General features: G+C 38.4%; 1 protein-coding gene across 4 annotated transcripts in view; it reads right to left on the bottom strand.

Annotated features, from left to right (window-relative positions):
- Window positions 1-23,196, bottom strand: part of LOC145240063 (WD repeat-containing protein 93-like) — a 127,892-nt gene that overhangs the window by 282 nt on the left and 104,414 nt on the right. For 3 of the 4 annotated variants that reach the window (XM_080103686.1, XM_080103688.1, XM_080103689.1), the window contains 4 exons: window positions 13,446-13,500; window positions 11,902-12,082; window positions 6,691-6,841; window positions 1-18 (listed from right to left, as the gene is read on the bottom strand). The exon at window positions 1-18 is cut by the window's left edge and continues 282 nt beyond it. In XM_080103686.1, coding sequence (XP_079959812.1) covers window positions 1-18; window positions 6,691-6,841; window positions 11,902-12,082; window positions 13,446-13,500 — 405 coding nt within the window. The remainder of the gene's footprint in view (window positions 19-6,690; window positions 6,842-11,901; window positions 12,083-13,445; window positions 13,501-23,196) is intronic. The other variant, XM_080103687.1, reaches the window with a different exon arrangement.

The raw sequence follows: 23,196 nt of genomic DNA, 5'->3' as shown, positions 1-23,196 counted from the left end.
TCCTTCTGTTCTTTTATCCTGTGGAAATAAAACATTATTATTTAGAAACGCATTCTTAGTATAGGGAGGGGATTGTGCTTTATAAATACTCCTTACTTTAACCTGATAATTTAAAAAACAAAATACATGCAGTAAAACGTGAATTTAACTTGAAAATACTATAAAAAAGTATAGCACGTCCAAAACGTTCGATGTTTTATGTCGTGTTTTTGACCTTCTAAAGATTTTCATATTCCTATTCTCCATGTATTGACAATTACTCCTGGGCTTGACAATTACTCCTGATTTGAAATGGAGCATGTACATCAACTCTGTTGCCAAGGTCGCTGGAAAAGTGGTTGGATCCTTCTATCAATCCAGTAGATATCTCACTGCTGATGCAATTCTCTACCTATATAAGAGCCAGGTACGTCCAAGGATGGAGTACTGTTGCCACATCTGGGCAGGAGCTGCAAGAAAGGACTTATCCTAGCTTGACAGAGTTCAAAATAGATTTCGTAGCCTAGTAGGGGATGCCCTTTTCTTTTCCTTGCAACTTCTTTCTCACAGTAGAGATGTTGCGAGCCTGTCTCTGCTTTATCGTTACTTTCATGGCAAGTGCTCGTCTGCGCTCCAATTTATGTTTCCCCCCCCATCGCTAAATTTATACGATAAGCACTCGTCTAGCTGAAAACGCTATCAATAATTTCCCCCACTCTTTATCTGTACCTAAACCTAAACGTAGATTCCATGAACAAAGCTTCTTTCTTAGAACTGCACACTTTTGGAACTCTCTTCCATCAGCCTGCTTTCCAGCTGACTATAATATGGTCGTCTTCAAGTTCAATGTAAACAAGTTCTTGATAATCCGTTCTCCTTAAGTAATCCAATTTACCAAATTTCCACTACTAACAATTACTACGTCACTGTCCCATTGACCACTGTACACTTATTAACCCTTATCCTCGAGTGGCCTCTGGCCTTGATAAGTGTTGACTCCTTTGTAAAAAAAAAAAAAAAAAAAAAAAATTCTTCAAATCCTGTATTTTGTATAGGGAGTGTGTGTATAATAAATCTCTGAGCAGAGAGGGTTCTTATATTTTTGCTTACATTTCAGGACTTGGAATGGAAAAATCAAGCAGAGAGAGCACTACCAACATCTGGTGCTTTTTTACTGCTGAAAAGGAAAAAAAAAGATCTACAGAAATCTGCATAAAGCTATGGCATGAATATCGAGAGAATGCTGTTGCGGAACGGATGTGCCAAAAAAATGGTTTGCTTCATTACGAAAAAAAAATTTTTTTCAGTAGAGACGCTCCTCAATCTTGCTGACCAAAGATGATGGACCGTGACCAAGTGAAAGCCATAGTTGAACAATATTACCGTTTGACAACTAGACAAATTGCAGACATTCTCAAAATTTTCAAATAAAATGTGGAAAATGAATTGCATAAACTTAATTATATTTCCAAACTTTGTTTCTTGTTTCTCTTTTCTAAAAAAAATAAATAAAAAATAACTAATGAACTGTTTGTTTGTCCAACTTAATTGCTATAACCCTGTTTAAAGGGTTACAAGGAATCAGAACACAAGAATAGAGCAACAAAATGTCTTACCAAAAACATACAAAAGTGAGGGTTCTTCGTCTAGCCAACAAACAACCTTGTTTGATCCACCAGATATCAACTACCGCATTATGGCTATGTCTTCCGGTGTTTATTGTATATGGATCAGTTCATTCATAGGTAGCACAAGTAGTTCCATCAAAACACTAATAATGTTCAGTTTAAACAAAAATGGTACAATAATATAGTAAGGTCTGCATCCACGCTTGACACCCAAAAATATTGAAAGGGTTTTAAGGATGGCAGCAATACACAACAGATGAAGGATAAATTTGTGGAATTTCCATAGATCCCATTAATCTAATTTATAAAACTCACTATGTCTGTCTATCTCCATATTTTCAAACTCTATCTCTTCCAAAACTAAAAGTCGTAAAGTGGCGCTAGGGGCCTCAAATGATTGGATTTTTTATGAACCGTTCTATGTTGATTTAGTGTTTCAACATTTGAACAAGGCTCAGCTTAATCCGGTGATTGCCAGTCGAGCACAAGCCATAATAGACAGAAAAGCCTGAGGATCAGGATCAAATTCTTCAAAAGTACCACACAAAAAATTTATGTACTTATCTGTTAGGCCAAAACAAAGCAGTACACCAGAATTTATGCAAATTCATACAGTTTTTTATTTTTATAAAATAGAATAAAATTTGATTTGTAAACCTGATATTATGATGAGTGTGTGTTGAATTATGTCCCTTGAGTGTTGACCTTAATGTAAGCAGAAAATGGCAGACAAGACATTTTATCGGTAAAATTATTAAATCATTTCTCTCTGATAGGCTCATAAGAGTAATGGTTGATGGGCAGAAATCAGAGGCTCAGAGTATTAATGCTGGAGTCCCTCGGGAGTCCATCCTGGGCCCAACTCTCTTCCTGATCTACATCAATGATCTCCCAAAATACATATTTAAATCATTTGTTGACATCTATGCTGATGACACGACCATCTATGGCAACACACCAAAGGCCATAAATGACAAATTCTCTCTGATTCTCTCTCCTCTGATCTTGAGCATGTGGTACAATGGGGGAAGAGGTGGCTGGTTACCTTTAATGCATCTAAAACTAAGCTCCTATCTTTACATCATCAACGCTCTGATCCCCATCTAGCATCAATTAAAATGGATGGCTCTCGTCTTGGGGAGGCGCCATGTTTTGACAAGCTTCTGGGTTTGACCTTTACCTCTGATCTGAAATGGAACATGTACATCAAGTCTGTTGCCCAGGTCGCTGGAAAAATGGTGGGATCCTTCTACCGCTCCAGAAGATATCTCACTACTTCTCTATCTAAATAAAAGCCAAGTACGTCCAAGGATGAAATACTGCTGCCACATTTGGGCTGGAGCTGCTAAAAACAGCCTATCCTGCCTTGACAGAGTACAAAATAGACTTCGTGGCTTAGTGGGGGATGCCCTTTTCTCTTCCCTGCAACCTCTCTCCTACAGAAGAGACGTTGCAAGCCTATCTTTGTTTTATCGTTATTTTCATGGCAAGTGCTCGTCTGAACTCCAATCTCTGGTCCCTCCTCGCCAATCTTTCATGAAAAACACCTGTCTAACTGAAACCGCTATCAGTAATTTCCCCCCTTCATTATCTGTGCCTAAATCAAAACGTAGATTCCATGAACAAAGCTTCTTTCTTAGAAGTGCATGTCTGTGGAACTCTTTTCCGTTTGCCTGTTTCCTACCTGACTGCAACTTGGATGTGTTCAAGTCCAACATAAACAAATTCCTGATGAATCGCCCCCTTAAGTAAGACACTTTATCAAATCTCCAATACTAATGATTACTACGATACTATCCCATTGATTACTGTACACACAATAACCCTTATCCCCGAGTGGCTTCTGGGCCTTGATAAGTGATGACCTCCATGTTAAAAAAAAAAAAAATTTGTTTTTTCTTATTTACATCATTTTTCATGTTTTGTCTTTCTTAAATCCAATATGTAAGTCCATAATAAATTTTTGTGCCATTTTGTCTGTTTTCTTTTTATATATATATGTACTAGCGGGGGGTACCCGGCGTGGCCCGGGTGCTTGTAGCTGTGTGTGTTGGGGGGGGGGGATCAAAACAACCCTGTTTTAAAAAAACCTTGGCCAGGTGCTTGGAGGTGTAAAAGAAAAAAAAAGTTTTAGTAGGAAAGTAGGCTTGAACCCCGAACCTTTGACGTGGAGATGGAAACGAAATGGAAAAAAAAACCCTGGGACCTAGCTATCTCGGCCACGAGAGAAGAGGAATAAAAAACCTCTTAATTTAACGTTTATAAAATGAAAATAATAGGTTCGAGAACTTTAAGTTGCGTGATGTTTGACCTTGAAACATGACGCGGCTGCAAGCAAGTTTTCGCTTGTTTTATACTGAAAAGTGAAAGATACACGGGATGCTCTGAAAATCTGGAAAAAATAACGCGTGAAAGTCGGGCAAATTAAATAGACAGGCAACCTCCATTCGTAACCCATATATATTATCATTTAGACGTGATATAAAAACTTTTAAGAAGGACTGAGCCGACTGAAAAGTCCAGCGAGAAAAAGCCTTTTACAAACATACACAAAAAGCGAACATACATACATACACAAATTTTCACTTTTATATATATAGATTTGATAATTTTTAATATTGGCGTAAAACTGGCGATACCGTGCATCTTTTGACTCGGATTTCTGTGACGTTGGTGCAGACTCGACCGACAGAGCAAAATAACAAATGCCAGGAAACATAATTAACCAGATTTATTAAAAGAAAAAACACAAATCAACAAATGTAGCTAAAAAAAAATACCTTAATCTAATATATAAAAAGCTATAGGTCTGTCTGTCCTCATATTTTAAAACTCTATCTCCCCCGAAACTAAAAGTCGCAGAACGGCACTGGGGGTCTCAAATGATTGGATTCTTTACGGACAGTTCTTTTATGGGTCTCTAACTGGTTAAAATAGTTTTTAAGGGGTCAAAAAAGGGATCAAAATTGGAAAAGTCGTCGTAAATTTTGTACATTCATTTTAGTTTATTTTTAATCATTTCATATGTGTGTCACACTGGTACAGTGGTAACGTCACCAGCTTTGAATGTTACTGTTTTGGTTTCGATTCTAACTGATGGCACCCAAAAACGTTTTCTATACTTTTGAAATTACGACTCTATAATAATATATACAAGATCTTGACAAATTAAAATATCATATTTAAGCGTATTTTACGACCGGGCAAAACCAGGCCAGCCCACTAGTTTGTTATATTTCGGATAGTCATTTACCAACATATACAGTATATACATGTGCGGCATAATCATGTTTGCACACTGGATTCCATGAGACCTTTTAAGTTAAGCAACATTGATCTAGATCAGTATCAGACGAGTGACCATTTGAGGATACTAGCCGCTGTATGTAGGACGTTAACACCTCTCTGCAAGAATACCAGATGCTGTAAGTGGGAGAAGAACGACACCTCGCTGCATAAAAGATCTGCAAAAACTAATGTTGTCATCTGCCCTGACATTCACTTGAGGACCACTTGTGGATATAATAATCCCTAGTAACTTCCTCCTTTGAGTCAAACCATTTCGCCACAGCTAGCATAAATACCATACCAGGTACCAAGTAGGGTACACTCCTTTATCCTATCGAAAATAAGTTTTTAAACTGTTGAACATAAAACTCAAACTGAAATGCAGTTTCTTGACGTTTGGGCTAAGATCAAAGTGTAGTATCTGTTTTGTCCAAAGATAATGTCATGGTATCAGAATTGTTAGATTTTCAATACTATCGAGTTCTTTTGATATCTATGCAAATAATTTTGTGTTCTCACAACAGCCGATTACTATTGATGTATCGGTGATAACTAGGGCTATGACAACAGCATATTCTTTTCACTATTTTGACTCTCGGGTATATATCAGTTAATATCTTATATGTTTTTAGATATAGTGATGTGGTTCTCGATTGATTAACTATGTCTAACTGTATCAGATATATACTCGAGAGTCAAAACAACAATAAGAATATTTTCCTGTCATAGCCCTAGTGATAATAGCTATCAGTTTTCTCTGGAATCCGAGTGACAATAAGTCTCCCAAGGATGCCAGTACTCTCCATGCCCTTCCAATTGGTACATTCTTCTCCCTCTTTCTTTTCTTCTCTCTCTCGCTCTCTCTTTTCTTCTTTCTTTCTCTTTCCTTCTCTCTCTCCCTCTTTCTCCCTCTCTCTCTTTCCTTTCTCTCTCTCTCTCTCCCCTCAGTTTTTTATCCTCTTTGATCCTGCATAAACGTTTTGTGCTCTACCAACTGATGCTCTTGCCACCAATTTCTTTTGCTAGAAGAATTCCACATGAACGCCCATTTCATGCAAAACACAAAAGGGAAGCAGGAAACAGGAATAGAATTCCAAAGTCTAGTAGTTAGAAGTAAGAAACTATTAGAGTATAAAGCTTTCGACATTTAAGAATATCCATAATGAGGGGGTGGAATTTTGCTGCTTGTTGGATTAGTCAGGTTAAACAGAGGCATTTATATTGAGAAGGCACAATTACTATGAGTTCATCAAAGCATAGCTCATTAAAGTACTTGTAAAACAGGCATGGGGATACAACAATGCAACAAGGGTTATGGCAGGGGTGGGCAAACTACAGCCCACAGGCCACATGCGGCCCGTCAAAGTAATTCATGCAGCCCTCCAATTACTGAATATTGAATGCCCAAAAGGATGTTATTTTCAGTAATGTGAAAATTAACTGCGTTTTTTCTTTGAAATCCTTTTATTGTCTATTTTAGAAATGCATTATATTGGAAAATATACTATGCGGCTCAGTAAAATTTGAATTGTTTTTAATGTGGCCCTTGCACTGAAAAGTTTGCCCACCCCTGGGTTACGATTATAAATGGTTTAGAGATTGTTTTACAGTATAGCACCTATTAGATTGGAAACTTAATTTTTTGGAACTGTTTAAGAGTGAGACTAGTGGTTGATACACCAGCCCAGACGTCGCAAAAAATGCTTGATGCATGAACGAATGATGGGTTCCTTCCAAATTACTGTCAGACAATTTACTATTAGAAGAATTAAAAATTTATAAATCAGTCTTTTACCTTTTGTTGAGAAAAATGTTTTGTTGGTGTTCAAGGGAAACTGGCTTCACAAACGGGTAAGGTTTTGAGAAAGAAGTCCAATAACTTTTAAGAACGGAAAATTCGGTTAACGAAAAATAGAAACAGCATCTGGATGTCATTTCAGAGGAACCTGTAATCAAATGCAATATATATATATATATATATATATATATATATATATATATATATATATATATGATTTTCAGAATGTGAGAGATTGTATATAATAAATTCCACAGCCAAACAACGTCGCAGCTCACAAGAGCCATGACAGTCAATGAACCGGAAGTCCAAGACTCGAGTTTCGCCCTCATTTGGGCTCATCAGTTAGACACATCCGAACTCAGGATTTGAAACCAGTCGGATTTCGGCGTGGTTTGCTTGATCTGTGTTGGTTAATAGAAATTTTTGTGTGCGGGGCATTTGCTCAGTTGGTAGAGTGCTTGCCTCGCATGCAAGAGGCTCGGGTTTCGAATCCTAAGTTCGGATGTGTCTAACTGATGAGCCCAAATGAGAGCGAAACTCGAGTCTTGGACTTCCGGTTCGTTGACTGTCATGGCTCTTGTGAGCTGCGACGTTGTTTGGCTGTGGAATTTTATTATATATATATATATATATATATATATATATATATATTATAAATTATTTTTTATCCAAAAATTGAATATATTAAAATGTATCAATGATTGGCAATGTACATTTACCAATAAAAATTACCAATAAAAATTACCAATAAAAATTAAGTCAAAGTAAATCGACTCAAATATTAAACTTCATGATTATCAGTTTTTATAATAGAGCATTCATATAATGTTTTTAAAATCAAGACGAGATAAAAAAAAAAAAAAAAAAGGTAAGAGCATCATGTTGTGTATTTTCCATGGATGTTACAATTGTTTGGATACCATTCGGACAATTTCAAACTTTCTGTTATTCAAAAATATTCCAGAATGGCATCTCATCAGACTGTTTGAAAAAACATTAAATTAATACATAACTGAAGAGATTTCGATCTTGTTATTTACAGTATAAAGCAGTTGCATCTACCTCCCTCTTCTCATATTTTTTGTTCAGTACTTTGAAAATAAATAAATTAAATAAATATTTTAGTTAAAAAACTTAATTAGGTCAGAAACAAATGGAGAACTAAGGTTATATAAAGATAAACAATTAGCTAAAATTTCAATCTAAAAAGTAGGAATACGAAAATAGGGCGATCTATAAATTCGATGGCCATCGGAAAATGATCAAACAAAAAACATGAGGATTCAACTGCTTGGTACCGTAAATAACAAGATCGAAATCTGTTCAGATATGTACTAATTCAGTGTTTTTTATAAACTGTCTGATGAAATGCCATTCTGGAATATTTTTGAATAACAGAAAGTTTGAAATTGTCTGAATAGTGTCAAAACAATTGTAGCATTCATGAAAAATACAAAACACGATGCTCAAGAATATTTTTTTTCATTGTCATATATATATATATATATATATATATATATATATATATATGATTGTTGGAGAGCTATTGGCTACACATTAGCAAACGTGTTTCAATGACCCCCTAGCAGGGAAAATCACCTCATCAGTAGCTCTCCAACAATCTATTTATTGCTCTGTTTCATGCATTGAGCACTCTTTGGAATGACATATTGTGTTGTTGTTATGAGTTACTGAAAAAATTCTACCAACAGTATAATAATATATATATATATTATATATATATATATATATATATATATATATATATATATTAGTGCTGGGATGATTACTCAGAATTGAGAATCGGAAAAATCATAACATTTTGGAATCAGAAAAATTTGTGTCTATTTTCCAGTGCTAAAAATGATTCCTTTAATTATCTTTTTGTATTTGATTTTGTTTAGAACAAATTCTTCCACTGCTGATAGTAATAATAAAATGATAAATAGCTGTTAATTTTAAAACGAAAAATTTAAAGATCTTACAAGTGTTTTTATTTTTGAGAAATATCTGCACATTTAACATGTTTTTTTGTTGTGGTAATCGGGGAAAAAAATAACTACTCTATAGTTAAATATTTAGAGATTTATAAAGAATTGGATCGGGAATTTAGTACAGAATCAGTATTTGTATCAGAATTGTCGCCCTAGATAAAACGACATGATTCCATTTCCGTTTAATGAAAACCGATTTTCTTTTTTCTGTTGCAGACCGTCTACTAGTTGGCCAGTTGTGTACAAATCCCAAGAGTGATAGGAGCCTTCTATCATGTCTGAAAGTGACACAATGTTCAACGAGCGAGATCAGAGAATCGCCGTTGTACAACTCATGCTCTCTAACGATCCTAGTCATGACAACAGGACCATTGCCAACACGAAATGCAAATCTGGACAGTTCAATGCTTGAGGGCACAGCTCAACAAAGTTTCCGGCCACGGTTATGTTCTTTGGTGTGGTTTCAAATGAGACCAACTCACATTTTCAAAATCGGCTTAAAAGTCAACACCAAAGTGTACCTGGATGTGCTGAAGAGTGTGGTGATCCCCTGGTGAAATCAGATGGCCACTGGGTGTGAGAGCAGGAATCGGCACTAGCTCACAAATCCAAAGAAATCCAGGCTTCACTTCATAAGAAGAGCTACGACTTTGTACCCTTTTCTTACTATCCCCCTCCTCCTTCGACCTGAACTACTTTGTTTGGTCATTCGTCAAGAACATCACCAACATGACCTCCCACAACACCAAAGCCAGCCTGATCGCCACCATCTGCAGTGTATTCACTGAGCTCCGACCAGTGCTTGTAGAAAAGGCAGGCTTCCAGTTTCGGACCCATATCGAAGCAATGATTGAGGCTAAAGACAACTACATTGAATAGATGTTAGCGATCTTACATAATCAAATTACCTGAATTGAATTTTTCACTAAAAGTTTTAAAATAAAGCTGTAGTGTTGTTTTATTTAGGGCGACAATTTTATCGTTCCACCTTGTACGTTACAAGGTGCGTTCAATAAGTTTCCAGACTTTTTTCGTATGATATTACATATATGAAACTCTATTCCCTTTCGAAGTAATCTCCTTCGGCTGCAATGCACTTGTTGTACTGTTCCAATAACTTCTGAAAGGCCTCATGAAATTTCCCGTATGTGAATATGTCAGTGACCCTCATCACAGCTTGTTTCATCTCTTCAGGTTGGATGAGGACTACAGGGAGAGTGATGAACAGCCTTGATGCCCATCTTGGTCAAATAGTCTGTGACAAGGATGAAGTTGTGGACTACACTCTTGGGACAAACTTTGTGCAAATCGTCCCCATCTTCAGTTTCTTTGCAAATAATTGTGTGCACAGTTCCCACACTGACATCAAACTGTGCACTTATTGTCTCTATAGACACACAACGGTCATTGTCTATGAAACTCTTTATTTGGCCAATCAACTCTGGTATTCTGACTTCCTTATTCCTCCCACACCTCTCATCATCCTTCACAAACTCCTTGCCTTCCTTGAATCTCTTATGCCACTCAAAAACTGATGCTCAATTCATGCAAGATGGTCCAAAAGCAGTCTGAAGCATTCCATACGTTTCTGAGGTATTTTTTCCAAATTTAAAACAGATTTTTATTGCATATCGTTCTTCTAACATGTCCTCACGTCCAGATTGCATTTTTAAAATTCACCAGCTGTGATAATCAGGCTTTAGTAGGGTGCATTCTAATTCCTGCTGTAGCTGTTCATTTGAATCTGAAATCATAAAAATTGTTCAGTCATCACATAAGATGTATAGCAATAACGTACTGAATTTTCAAGAGTCTACAACAATTTTAAATGTCTGTACAAAAAAGTCTGGAAACTTATTAAAGGCACCTCGTAGATGCTAGAAATATGTAACACGTGTTAGATGCTAATAATAATGTATCCAAAAGAAAAAGTAAAGGAGACAAATGCAATTCTATAAAGAAAAGATAAAGACAGACCATCTCTACCCACGAAAAATATTTCTAAAAAGTAAAAACAATATGAAAGTTACAGAGATCATTGATAATACATGTACGGGTTATTTCTTTGCCTAGTGAACTTTTCGCCTGCTATGCTATACAAGAAGTAAGTTTATGAAAGGGATTATAACACGATTAGTTACCGTATATTTTGGCGTATAAGGCGACCGTCAGATAAGATGAGGTACAAAATTGGAGCAAATTTCAATCAATTTATCATATATCGGTTGTATAAGACGATTGCTAGGTAACATACAAATATCTGTGCATGAGGTCGCCAAGCTAATCAAGAACCTTGATTCCAGTAAAGCAATTGGCCCTGACAAGCTTCTGTGTTTGTCCTTTACTCCTGATCTGAAATGGAACATGTACATCAAGTCTGTTGCCAAGGTCGCTGGAAAGATGGTGGGATCCTTCTACCGCTCCAGAAGATATCTCACTACTGATGCAATTCTCTATCTATATAAAAGCCAAGTACATCCAAGGATAGAGTACTGCTGCCATATCTGGGCAGGAGCTGCTAAAAACAGCCTATCCTGCCTTGACAGAGTATAAAATAGACTTCGTGACTTAGTGGGGGATGCCCTTTTCTCTACCCTGCAACATCTCTCCCACAGAAGAGACGTTGCGATCCTATCCTTATTTTATCGTTATTTTCATGGCAGGTGCTCGTCTGAACTCCAATCTCTGGTCCCCCCTCGCCAATCTTTCACGAAAAACACCCGTCTAGCTGAATCCACTGTGAAAAATTTCGCCCACTCTTTATCTGTGCTTAAATCAAAACGTGGATTCCATGAACAAAGCTTCTTTCTTAGAACTGCACGCCTGTGGAACTCTGTTCCGTCTGCCTGCTTCCCACATGACTACAACTTGGATGTCTTCAAGTCCAATGTTAACAAATTCCTAATGAACCGCCCCCTTAAGTAAACACTTCATCAAATCTCCACACTAACGTACTGTACTTGCAATAACCCTTATCCCTGAGTGGCTTCCGGGCCTTGATAAGTGGTGACCACTGTGTAAAAAAAAAAAAAAATCACGAACCATGTTTGTGTAGTCAAGGCTAGAGATTGCAACACCCGGTATCTTTTGAAATATTGGTTTTTAAAGATGATTTTTTTTCACTTTAAGGGCCGTCTTATACGCCGAAATATACGGTAATTCATTTTAATGTTACTTATCATGGCTTTTGACCTGTTCCAATGGGACTTACCTATGATATATGCATAGCTTTTGATCTGTTCTGACGATAGGCCATTGCCGGTAACCACACTGAGCATAGGGGCCCAAGATGAATCGAGCTTGTAGCCAGGCATAAGCTGCAGTTCGCACAGGGTGTCTCCTTCGAAAACATCAAGCAATAACACAACTCCATTGCTAAACGATATCAACACCTGAACATTAAACAAAAAGAGAACAGTTTCCATTATACGGCATATCAACCATTTGGTGTTTTACTGTTGCCAAATTTGTATATATATATAAAACTCACTATGTTTGTGTGTCTGTATGTCTGTCTCCATTTTTTCAAACTGCATCTTCTCCAAGACGCCAGGTCAGAGTACGACATGAGGTAGGTCAAATGATTGCAATTTTGTGGACAGTTGTTTTATAAATATATAAACCGGTAAAAATAGCTGGGAAAATTGAAAAAGATTGGTTGTCAAGGGTTCAAAGTTCAATGATTTGACCTTTGAAAACTCTACCAAACTCCTCGCCAATTTTGGGTCTAAAAACTTGAAATTTTAGATATAGCTTCCTTGGACATGGATCAAACTTTGTAATTTGATTTGAGACCGAAACAATAAATTTTAAGGGGTCAAAAATGGGATTAAAGTTTTTAAAAGATTTTACCTCTTCACCAATTTTTGGTCGAAACATTTGAAATTTTACATGAAGTGTATTCAGACATAGGGCAAACTTTTTAATCGTTTTTTGCCGAGAATTTGGTTACCAAGGTGTCAAAGTTCAAAATATTTTACGTTTGCGGTCTCTAGCAAACTATTCAGCCAATTTTGGGTCTAAACATTTGAAATTTTACATAAAGGGTATTCAGACATGCAGCAAGCTTTTTAATCAGTTTTTGGATGAAAATTTGGCTGGCAAGAGGTCAAAGTTGAAAGAATTGACCTTTGCAGACTCTACCAAACTCCTCCGCCAATTTTGAAACACTTGAAATTTTATATGTAGGTTACTTGGACATGAATCAAACTTTTTAATATATATATACATATGCACATAAAATTATGAACATTACATAGGGAAAAAAGAAAAGCTGGGCTGAACTGCTAGTAGCTAAGGAAATTGTTCAGAACACGTTTTGTATTTTTTAAGTTTCAATTGTATCCATTGTCCTTCTTCTGGGGCATATTCTAGCAAGCTGTCTCGAGGAAAGAATTAATAGAGAAAATTTTAAACTCTGGCTGTAAAGAAAAATGGGTGGACACGAATATACTCACCCTTGCTAATGGGGTAGAAGGTATCATAACCTCTGATCAGTCTTGAGGTACAATGGATATCCCCTTTGAGTTTTTGATATGACTCAACCAAGGATTGAACTCTGATCTCCTAGCCCATTAATAGACATTCTAACGATTGACAAATAAATATAATTATTTGCAGTTGAAAGTAAGTGAAATGCAAGATGGAGAGAAGAAGATTTACGACAACGTGTATAGGGGAGGGGGGTCGTACTGAAATGATGTTTAATTTATCTTTTGTCGTGAGTGCAGATAAATCATGCTCATCAGTGCTTACCAGTTCATTTTTGGCCGAGATTGGAATTAGCTGCGTGACTAATATGTCGTCAGTCCTGGAAGTAGAATAGGAAAGATTAATACACGGTCAAGTTGGGATGGCTGGGTAAGGAATGACGGTGACTTTACGATCTAAAGGCATGATAGTAATCTACAAGCGAAGGCGGTTATTCCGATAAGACATCGGTGCAATCTCATTATGAAATGCTCAGGGTGAGAAATGAGCGATAACCAAAGTTCAGATAGACGCATCTTTTATTTAGCCATGATATTTTTAGCTTATATTGGTAAACATGTATCATCATAATCATAATCATTTTTACAAAGGAGTCACCATTTATCAAGGTCCAAAGGCCACTCGAGGATAAGAGGGTTACTGATTGTCAGGAGATCAGTGAGATAACACTGTAATTGTGGGTAGTGGTGGAAATTGAGTAGAAATTGATTATTTAAGAGGATAGCTCAATAGGAATTTGTTTAAATTAGACTTGAAAACGACCTTTTTTATTATTCACATTCACCCCCAAACAAAGCATATCGCCACTTGGACATAATTGTCCGTAGTTCAACTATTCATACTATTTGGGACCATGCCTAGAAAAGATTAACAAGATGTTGATTTACATTACATTTAAACTTCTGCATATCCGTACAGTCGGGAAAGCAGGTAGCAGGAATGGATTTCCAATATGTAGCTGTTCGAGGGAAGAAACTATTAGAGTAGAGAGCTTTCTGGCATTTAGGGGTATCAACAATGAAGGGGTGTGATTTTGTTGCTACGCAGGTTTGTTATAGTCAGCTAGAAAGCAGCCCTGCAGTATAGGGTTCTGCAGAAAGGCAGTTTTAGAAAAAGGAACTGTTTTCATGGAATTCGCATTTAGTTTTAGGCACAAATAGAGAGTAGGGGATTTTGTTGGTAGTTGTTGTAGCCAGACAATTGTTAGTTATAAATGTTTTGCAGGGAGGAGGGCATAGATTGAAGCTCAGGCGAGCACTTGCTACAAAAATAAGGTTAGAGCAGAGATAGACTCTCAATGTCTCTAGTGTGAGAAAGAGGTTGTAAGGAGGAGAAAAGGATATCGAGATTCGAACTTGAGACTCTGCTTCATCAGTTTGCACTGCTACACTCCTCATCACTGCCATCGTTTAGTTTATACATGATCTACAAGGTGATATATAGTATATCCCGGTGTGACCTGACCGTCCCAGGCAGCGACTGGGCTTCTCACAGAGGGAGGTCAAGACTACCAAAATGCTGGAGAAGCCGGGCAGATATGATTTCCTTATTTTTTGATTATTGTTTGTGTGCCCGGGTGATGGCAACAGACCTTGCTGATAGAAAGATTAGATTTGTAAATTTGATTGTTTTATGAAAAAGCGACAACTCAATGTCACTTTGAGATGAGGTAATGGAGGCATAATTTCGTTTTCGATGCAAATGAATGATGACTCAAGGTGAGAGGAGAAATGTTTAGCCTTTGAGTACAATTACCCCAAACTGATATAATGGGCTTGATCTTTCAGTTGTGAGAATGGCTCCTGCAATCAACAGGTGCACTCCTCTGGGGTGATGTAACTGGATACGATTGGTCCAGGAAGTGGTCCCGGCTCACCCCTCACCTGAGTATATGAACAGGTCCCAGTGTCGAAACCGCAGATTTTGAGCTGAGTTTGGAGAGAATCAAGCACAATCAAAGAATTGCCATACTCCTCTCTTCCCGCATCATTCCACGGCAATACAGAGAGAAATTAACCTATTTTGGACTCAGCAGAGTCTGTCAAAATCAAAATTGAACTACGAACAATTGTATATAACTATATATTTGTATATCTTATCTTGAATTTAATCAGTAGAATACAGCACTGAGTTGTTTCTTTCTTTTATGTGCATGAAATTGCGTTCCTTCTAGTGTGACAGATCGACAAAGCAGCGACATATCAACCCGATCGTAAAATTAAGACCAATCAAATCGATTGACGGTTCTTGCCACACTGAGATACCTTGCTGAACGACGAAGGACAGGGTCAGATTTGGTCCTATGACAGAGGATCGACTCTTACGTGACAAAGGGATCCCCTTGGAAGGGATAGCATCACACTGGGTTACACTAGCATGTTGGAAATTATAAGTTGGTGGCAGGTTGGTTAGTGCAAAAACAGTTCGAGGGATTAAGGTTGACGTATATCAAATGCGGTAGCTAGGGTCAGCGATGACAATCGAGGTGACTGAGTTCATGTGAAAGAAAAACAATGCATGCAAAAGAGGAAAAAGATATCTTTTCGTTCGCATGCAAAGAGAGTTTGCTTTCTGATTTTGGGTGAGACGGACGTGAGAGTTTTGCCTTCCGACTTTGGACAAGACGGAAGACTCGGAATGAGTTGGAAGAAAAGAAATATAAGAAAGTTTGATGCTTCTCCCCCCTCCTGTTCACTCGCGAGACAAATAAAGAGCCGTGCCATAAAATCGGTGTTATGTTTTTTGTTAGATATTCTTTCAGTCTCAAACAGTAATGGGATGAAATGCATTCTCCAGAGAAATAAAAGGAACAGAAACAAGATGACCTTTATTGCAATACATATGTACGCATACTAGCGATGACACGACCACATTCATAGACATATAAACATACATAAACTAATGATAATGGCTACACACGATAAGAGACACACGTCCGTAATAATAATAGACTCATATCTACATATGCTCTTGGCCTTTTGGCCAAGATCAAAGCGTAGTATCTGTTCTTCAGATGCTGCAAGCTATGACTAGCAAAGACCAGATGTGGGGGCAACCCCACATGCCTGACCTTTAACCAGCTCCCATTTCCCACCTCTCGGGAGCTGGTCCCCTTTTTCCCTTCCCCCTCCCTTCACTCCTCACATAAAAAATCGGCCTTGTGCCTAATTTGCTCGGTGGGGGAGCAAATAAATCTCTTGGACTTTTGGCCAAGATCAAAGTGTAGTATCTGTTCATCAGATGCTGCACTTCCATTTCTTGTTCTCTTTCGGTGGAGGAGCAATTCTTTCATGACTGAGACAATTTTTTTATTTTTGTACCTTTTCTCCACATTAAAAAACGATCCTGGTGTCTAACTCTGTCCCGTGGGAAGGCATAGTAAATATCTACATATTAATAGGATAACGTGTTATTTATTTTGTGTGTCACGCTTACATCCGAGTGACTGTCGTTTAATTTTTTATGGACTTCCATTCTGGTAATAGATAATTTTACCAAGAATTCTTCATAAGTTTTGGTTTCAGTTTCGATTATAGCTGAAGTAAATCAAGTTATATACATATACATATATTTTTTTCATAAGTTTTGGATTCGGTTTCAATTGAAGCCGATGCACCCAAATCATATGGATGTATTCTTTTATTTTTGAAATCGCAACTTTACAATATATAAAAATCGATAGAACATTAACTCTATAATAAAATATACGAAATCTGCAAGAATTAAAATATCATATTTAAGCGTACTTTATGACCGGGCTATGCTGTGCTAAGCTAGGTTACGCCGATCGTCCCTGCTAGCTTAGATCAAGACTTTTGCAGACAAAAGAGCTACAATAATATCAGAGTGTCTCTATTTATGCTGAACATCTACAGAATGCCAGCATCAATATATTACATATGAACGAATCCCCTGTGGAATTTCCACGGGTTCTGGTAGTCAATAATAATCATCGCAGACAAAAAAAAAAACTCCTTTCCCTCTACAACGTTACAAAGGTTGAGAGGGGTGTAAAATGAAAGAAAATGTATACAGTGACCTGCATCAAATAAGGAAACCTGTGACCTTTTGGCTCTCAGCTTATAACACTCTAATCCCTTTTTTATTTATTCAATTATTGGTAAAGAAGGATTTATGTTTATGAATTTTTGAGATGAGGATTGATAATCTGTATTATTTGATTTATTTAGACTACAGTTCTCATTTTTGGTGTAATTTTCACAGCGTTTCGGTCGTTATAACCTTCGACCTTCTTCATGTGTATCTTGTCGGACTCAGGAATCTTCCTGTTGAACTCGGGAATCTGCATGGAATTTCATACAGAACCCTTTATTTAATCCAACGAATTTCAACGAATGTTATTCTTGCTAATCTTCTCAGCAGAAGACAGGAAGAAATCAGCAAATTATATAATTTGCTGATTTCTTTCTGTCCTCTGATGAAACTCCGCGGAGTAAGGACTTAGTAAATTGTTTTTTTGGAGTATTCAGTCGAACAATACTTTTTTCGGTAAAATCCATTGAAAGCGGTCGGTGGTTCTATGAGAAAATAAAGCTGTGTACGCATTATAAATGTTTCTTTTCTGTGTCTTACGTTACATTAGTACATTAGGGGTCATTTCGAGTTAAAAGTTTATTTACTGCACTCATCTGGACTAGAGAAAATCATGATTTAAATGTGTATGTCTTGTCTAAATAACTAACGATAATTCTCTGATATGGCCGACCAGACAGGTGATCAAAAAGTCAGATCGAGCGTACCGCGTACCGGAAAACGAAATGAGACTAACGAAATGAGACCTCATTTCGTTTTCCGGTACGCTCGATCTGACTTTTTGATCACCCGTCTTGTCGGCCATATCAGAGAATTATCGTTAATATTTAGACAAGACATACACATTTAAATCATGATTTTCTTTAGTCCAGATGAGTGCAGTAAATAAACTTTTAACTCGAAATGACCCCTAATGTATTAATGTATAACGTAAGACACAGAAAAGAAACATTTATAATGCGTACACAGCTTTATTTTCTCATAGAACCACCGACCGCTTTCAATGGATTTTACCCTTTTTTCTTAGTAAATCATTTAATAGTGGGTAAAGTGTAACAAAATTTTGGTGTGTGTCCCTATAAGGAGAGGGGGGGGTCCTTACTGTTACTTTACTATAATGTTCTCTAACTTGACATGAGTGATATGTGTTGATGACGTCATTAGAAGGGATATGTTTTGTATATCTAGAGTTTTAGTCAGTATTTAGAGCTTGAAGGAGACAGAGTTGAGCTGACCAGTCGTAATGGCTTGAAGCACCTGGTGAAGTGAGGGGTCAAACGTCTATCAAGTGTAAGGAATGTAGGACCATGTGTGCAGCTTTCCAATGGGGGAACATTTGTAAAAAAAGTTGCTGAAAAGAACAAAGAACTGTTATCCGTCCCTTTTTGTTGTAAATGCTATGTTTGTTATTGAACTGTATCTGTGAATATATCGACACATACAAATATAAGAAAACTAGATGAAAAATAGACATATGAACACATGAACGTTTATATATACAAGCCAACTGTTCTACTGTAAGGAAATTTGGGTGTGTCTTATAAAGAGGGGGGGTCTTTACTGTTATATTACTATAATGTTCTCATATATGGCATAATCGTATTGACACACTGGTTCTCATCAAATCACCAAAGTTAAGCAACGACGAGCCTAGTTAATACCAGATGGGTGATCATTTTGGAATTCTAGGTGCTGTATGTCCTCTCTGCTTATCTCGGCATTTGTTTCCAGTCAGCCTATACAGACGCTTCACTTGCCACTGGTATTTAACAATGTCGACTCAGGAGAGGTGTGGTTGGAGATTGCGCAACTCTTGCCACAAAAATTTCATGCACAGGCACCCCTTTGTGGGTATCCATAGACTGTCTAAGACTGAAGAAACCCTTTTTATAGTATTCTCTAACCTATATTTATGAGTGAAATGTCTGTAGCGTTATCTATTTGTCGGGCCGTGATCATTAGCTTAGTGTTTCTTAGTGTCTCTGTGATCGTTTAGCAATGTCTCTTAGTGTGTGTGGGGGGGGGCAATTACATATAGCACGGATACATACAATAATACATGACGTGAAGACATACCTGGCTCTGCTTAGCTGTAAAGGGCTCTGCAACAATCATCTTGAGAGTTGATTCTGCCATCCAAAGACGAAACGACTCAGTAAGTTTCCCCACTCTTTATCTGTGCCTAAATCAAAGTGTAGATTCCATAAACAAAGCTCCGTTCTTAGAACTACACGCCTGTGGAACTCTCTTCCGTTTGCCTGTTTCCCACCTGACTACAACTTGGATGTCTTCAAGTCCAACATAAACAAATTCCTGATTAATCGCCCGCCCCCTTAAGTAAGAAACTTTATCAAATCTCCAATACTAGCAATTACTACGATACTATCCATTGATTACTGTACACGCAATAACCCTTATCCTCGAGTGGCTTCCGGGCCTTCATAAGTGGTGACCTCCATGTAAAAAAAAAAAATGCATGCCAAACGAACACAAGAGGATGATTGTTGTTTTATATATATATATATATATATATATATATATATATATATATATATATATATATTTTATTCCACTCCATAGGTATTATCTCAGCAGGCTGTAGTGGACCGGCGATTCTGGCATATGGACAAACCATATCCCCCCTTTTTTGAGGAGACCTTGATCCTCACATCTTGTCTCTTTCATGTCTTGCAATCAACTCAACCAAAATTAACTAAATTTCTCAAAACCGCAGAGCTGAACTATCGTTTCCCTTTGTCATTCTGTCAGCTAAAGAAAAACAGATATGAAACGGAAAGATTCTGAGTAATTGTTTTCTAACCGGCGTTGCCCGGTTATCATATAACAAAAGTACTTTGTAAAGTTCAGTTGTAAATTTTTTTTTTTTTATTCAATTTTCACCCCAAACAAGGCACAATGCTACTTTGAAGCAGGGGCTACTATTAGGGACTGTAATTAGCGGGGTCATTATGAAGGGAGATGAGTAGAAAGATGTTTGTTAACATTACACTTGAACTTCTGCATATCAGTGCAGTTGGGAAAGCAGAATCCCGGAAGGGAATTCCAAAGACCCACAGTTCTGGGGAAGAAACTATTGGAGTAAAAGGCTTTCTTGCACCTAGGGATCTCTACTGTAAAGGGATGGGACTTAGTAGCTTGTCGGGTTTGTCGGGGGCAGTTACATCAGGGAGGTACAAGTGTTTGCAGTTCGTCAGAGCATTCACCATTAAAGTATTTGTAGAACAGGCAGAGGGATGCAACATCTCGTCGATGGGACAGAGGCTGAAGCCTAGATGACAGTTCAGGACCTATCAGGTTGGCAACTCTCTTTTGAGGCCTGTCCAGGAGCGAGAGACAAGCAGCAGATGCACCAGCCCAGATGTGACAACAGTACTCCATCCATGGGCGAATGGTTGCCTTATAAAGGTATAGGATACTGGCAGGCGTAAGTAGTTTTCTAGCACGGTAGAGAGAGCCAACCTTCCTTGCAGCAGCCTTGGCAATGCTCTCAATGTATCTATTCCAGTTCATATTTCTCTGTAAACATTAGGCCGAGGAGTTTAAAAGAAGTACTTTCAGGCAATGTGTTCTTGGCCATTGCTTCTGGAGGTTGAAGTTTCAATCATCAGTGTACCTATTTACTATGCCTCCCCACGGGACAGAGTTAGACACCAGGGTCGTTTTTTAACGTGGAGAAAAGGTACAAAAATAAAAAGTGTCTCAGTCGTGAAGGACTTCTCCTCTAACGAAAGAGAACAAGAAAATGAAGTGCAGCATCTGAAGAACAGATACTACACTTTGAGATATTAAATCTTTTATTCATGTTAAAAAAATACAGAAAAAAAAATCAACGATGAACAAAAAACTTAGGCACATGGCCAACTCAAAAGGGGGGATTTTGGGGGTCGTTGGTCATCCTTGTCACTCCAGAACTAAACAAAGTCAAAAGTTTCTCCCAGCTAGTATCTTCTTTCACCATAATACCGCATTCACCCTTTCATATTGGGGGACGTCCTAGTAACTCCCAATTTTTAAAACATTTTTTATTGACGTGTAAAAACAAAAAAGATAACAATAAAATGGTAACAATAATTCATTTGTGTCGAGGGAGGGGGAAGAAAAAACAAAAGGTGATTAGTAGGACCCTCCCAACCCCGTCTAGTTGATAGACTGCCCGTTCCACTAGGTTTGTAAAAGGAACCTCGCTTCTGCGGGTCAGTCTCTAGGTGGGGATGCCCTCTAGATGGGGGTGAATGGAGAAAAGAAATTTTTGTGGGTAAGGGATGGAGGTTAGTTTGTATTTCTTTTTCTCCAAGATGGGTAAAATTTAGAGGAAGGGGTGAAAACAAAAATTGCAGGTAAGAGGGGATGGGGATCTTGGAGGCTTCCTAATCGGGGAGGGATGGAACACACACTCAGCTAGCTGAGAGACTACTTGTTTAATTTAACTTTACAGAACTGCGCGTTCCACACCTAGGCGGGGAACACGTATTCAAATTTGGCTCCTCTTCGTACACACAGACTTGCCACATGTATCCATCTTCTGTCAAATGCCGCGCGATGCAGCCTTCTTCTATCACATCTGATCTTCACCCGTAGTTGGTGTTTACAGAACGCGATCAGATCTTGATCAGAAAAAGACAACACCCCCCGGCAACCTTGCAGACGCGACGTCCAAATCACCATTCTCGCCACGGCCAGAATCGTAACGTAGACCATTTGTCTTTCTCGGTCCCACGGCGGCCTCACGTTGTCCACAACATTGGATACAGTAATTGGGCGAAGATGCTCAGGATCGATGCGAGCCGTCACCCCACTGACATACGACCAGTACTGGCGGAGTTCGCGGCAATCGAAGAAAGCGTGATCCGTAGTTTCCACAGCCGTTGTCCCACAACGGGGACAATCAGGCGACTCCAGAAACCCAGAACTGCATTGTATGTTGTTGAGTGGAAGTGCATTTCGGGCCAATCGCCAGGTCAGAGAGAACTCCGAATTGTTCAGATGACTCGAACCTGGCGCCCAGCTCCACGCGGAGCGGATCTCACTCTGCTGCCACCCCAAACGCGCGCATAGCGGGTCGTCAGCGGCCCCCTTCACTAGATCCCTGTGGAGTTCCCTACGGGTAGCAGTCACAAGGTCACTGGACCTTGGTAGTCGTTTTAGCGCGGCTCGGCACTCTTTCATGTAGGCAGATTCTCCCCGCGGCCTGCGACGGCTCTCGATGGAAGGGTCGAGAACGAGGTCGGGGAAGGCGGCAGTAACCACGGGGTGCCACGGTTGGTCCTCCTGCATATAGTGGCTCAGGAAGGCCAGCCTCTCAGCATCTCGATGACACTTCAAGTCCGGCATTCCCAAGCCTCCCTCACACGGACGTTGAATACAGACCTGTCTGCTCACCGAGTGTCTTCCTCTGTCCCAAAGGAGCGAGGACAAGAGTTCGACAAGAGCTTTTAGGTGTTGTGCAGGCAGGGGAAGTACGGCCAGTCGGTAAAGGATGAGAGGAAAGACGTAAGTGGCGCACGCCTCAGCTCTACCCTTTAAGGAAAGTTTCCTAGGAAGCCACGAATTGACTGCAGCCTCCACCTTTGACCGTACCTCCAACCAATTCTTCCACTTTGATCTTGACCAAAAGGCCAAAAGTTTCAATCATCAGTGTAGACGACACTCAAAATATAATTGTGAATGAGTGCTGTATGGAGCACTCCGAACTCATCATAGATTTTCATGACTAAATCGAAATATAATTGTTATTGTTTAGAAATTAGGATTTGGGAAAAATAGTTTACATTAGTTTGTCGAAAGAATATTTGAAGGGAAATGTTTACAGTTAAAGTTAACTCTAAATTATCATATTTATAAACAAAAAAAACCCAAAACAATAATCAAAGGTGGATCACGCCACAATTTAGATATGTGGACCTCTGAGAGTCTGACGCAATTTGACCTCGAGGTCACTTAA

The sequence above is a fragment of the Euprymna scolopes genome, chromosome 19, assembly GCF_053919585.1.
Source record: "Euprymna scolopes isolate OS-2025 chromosome 19, ASM5391958v1, whole genome shotgun sequence".
NCBI lineage: Eukaryota > Metazoa > Mollusca > Cephalopoda > Sepiida > Sepiolidae > Euprymna > Euprymna scolopes.
Note: the sequence above shows the minus strand (reverse complement) of the source record. Positions and strands in the feature narration are given on the sequence as shown.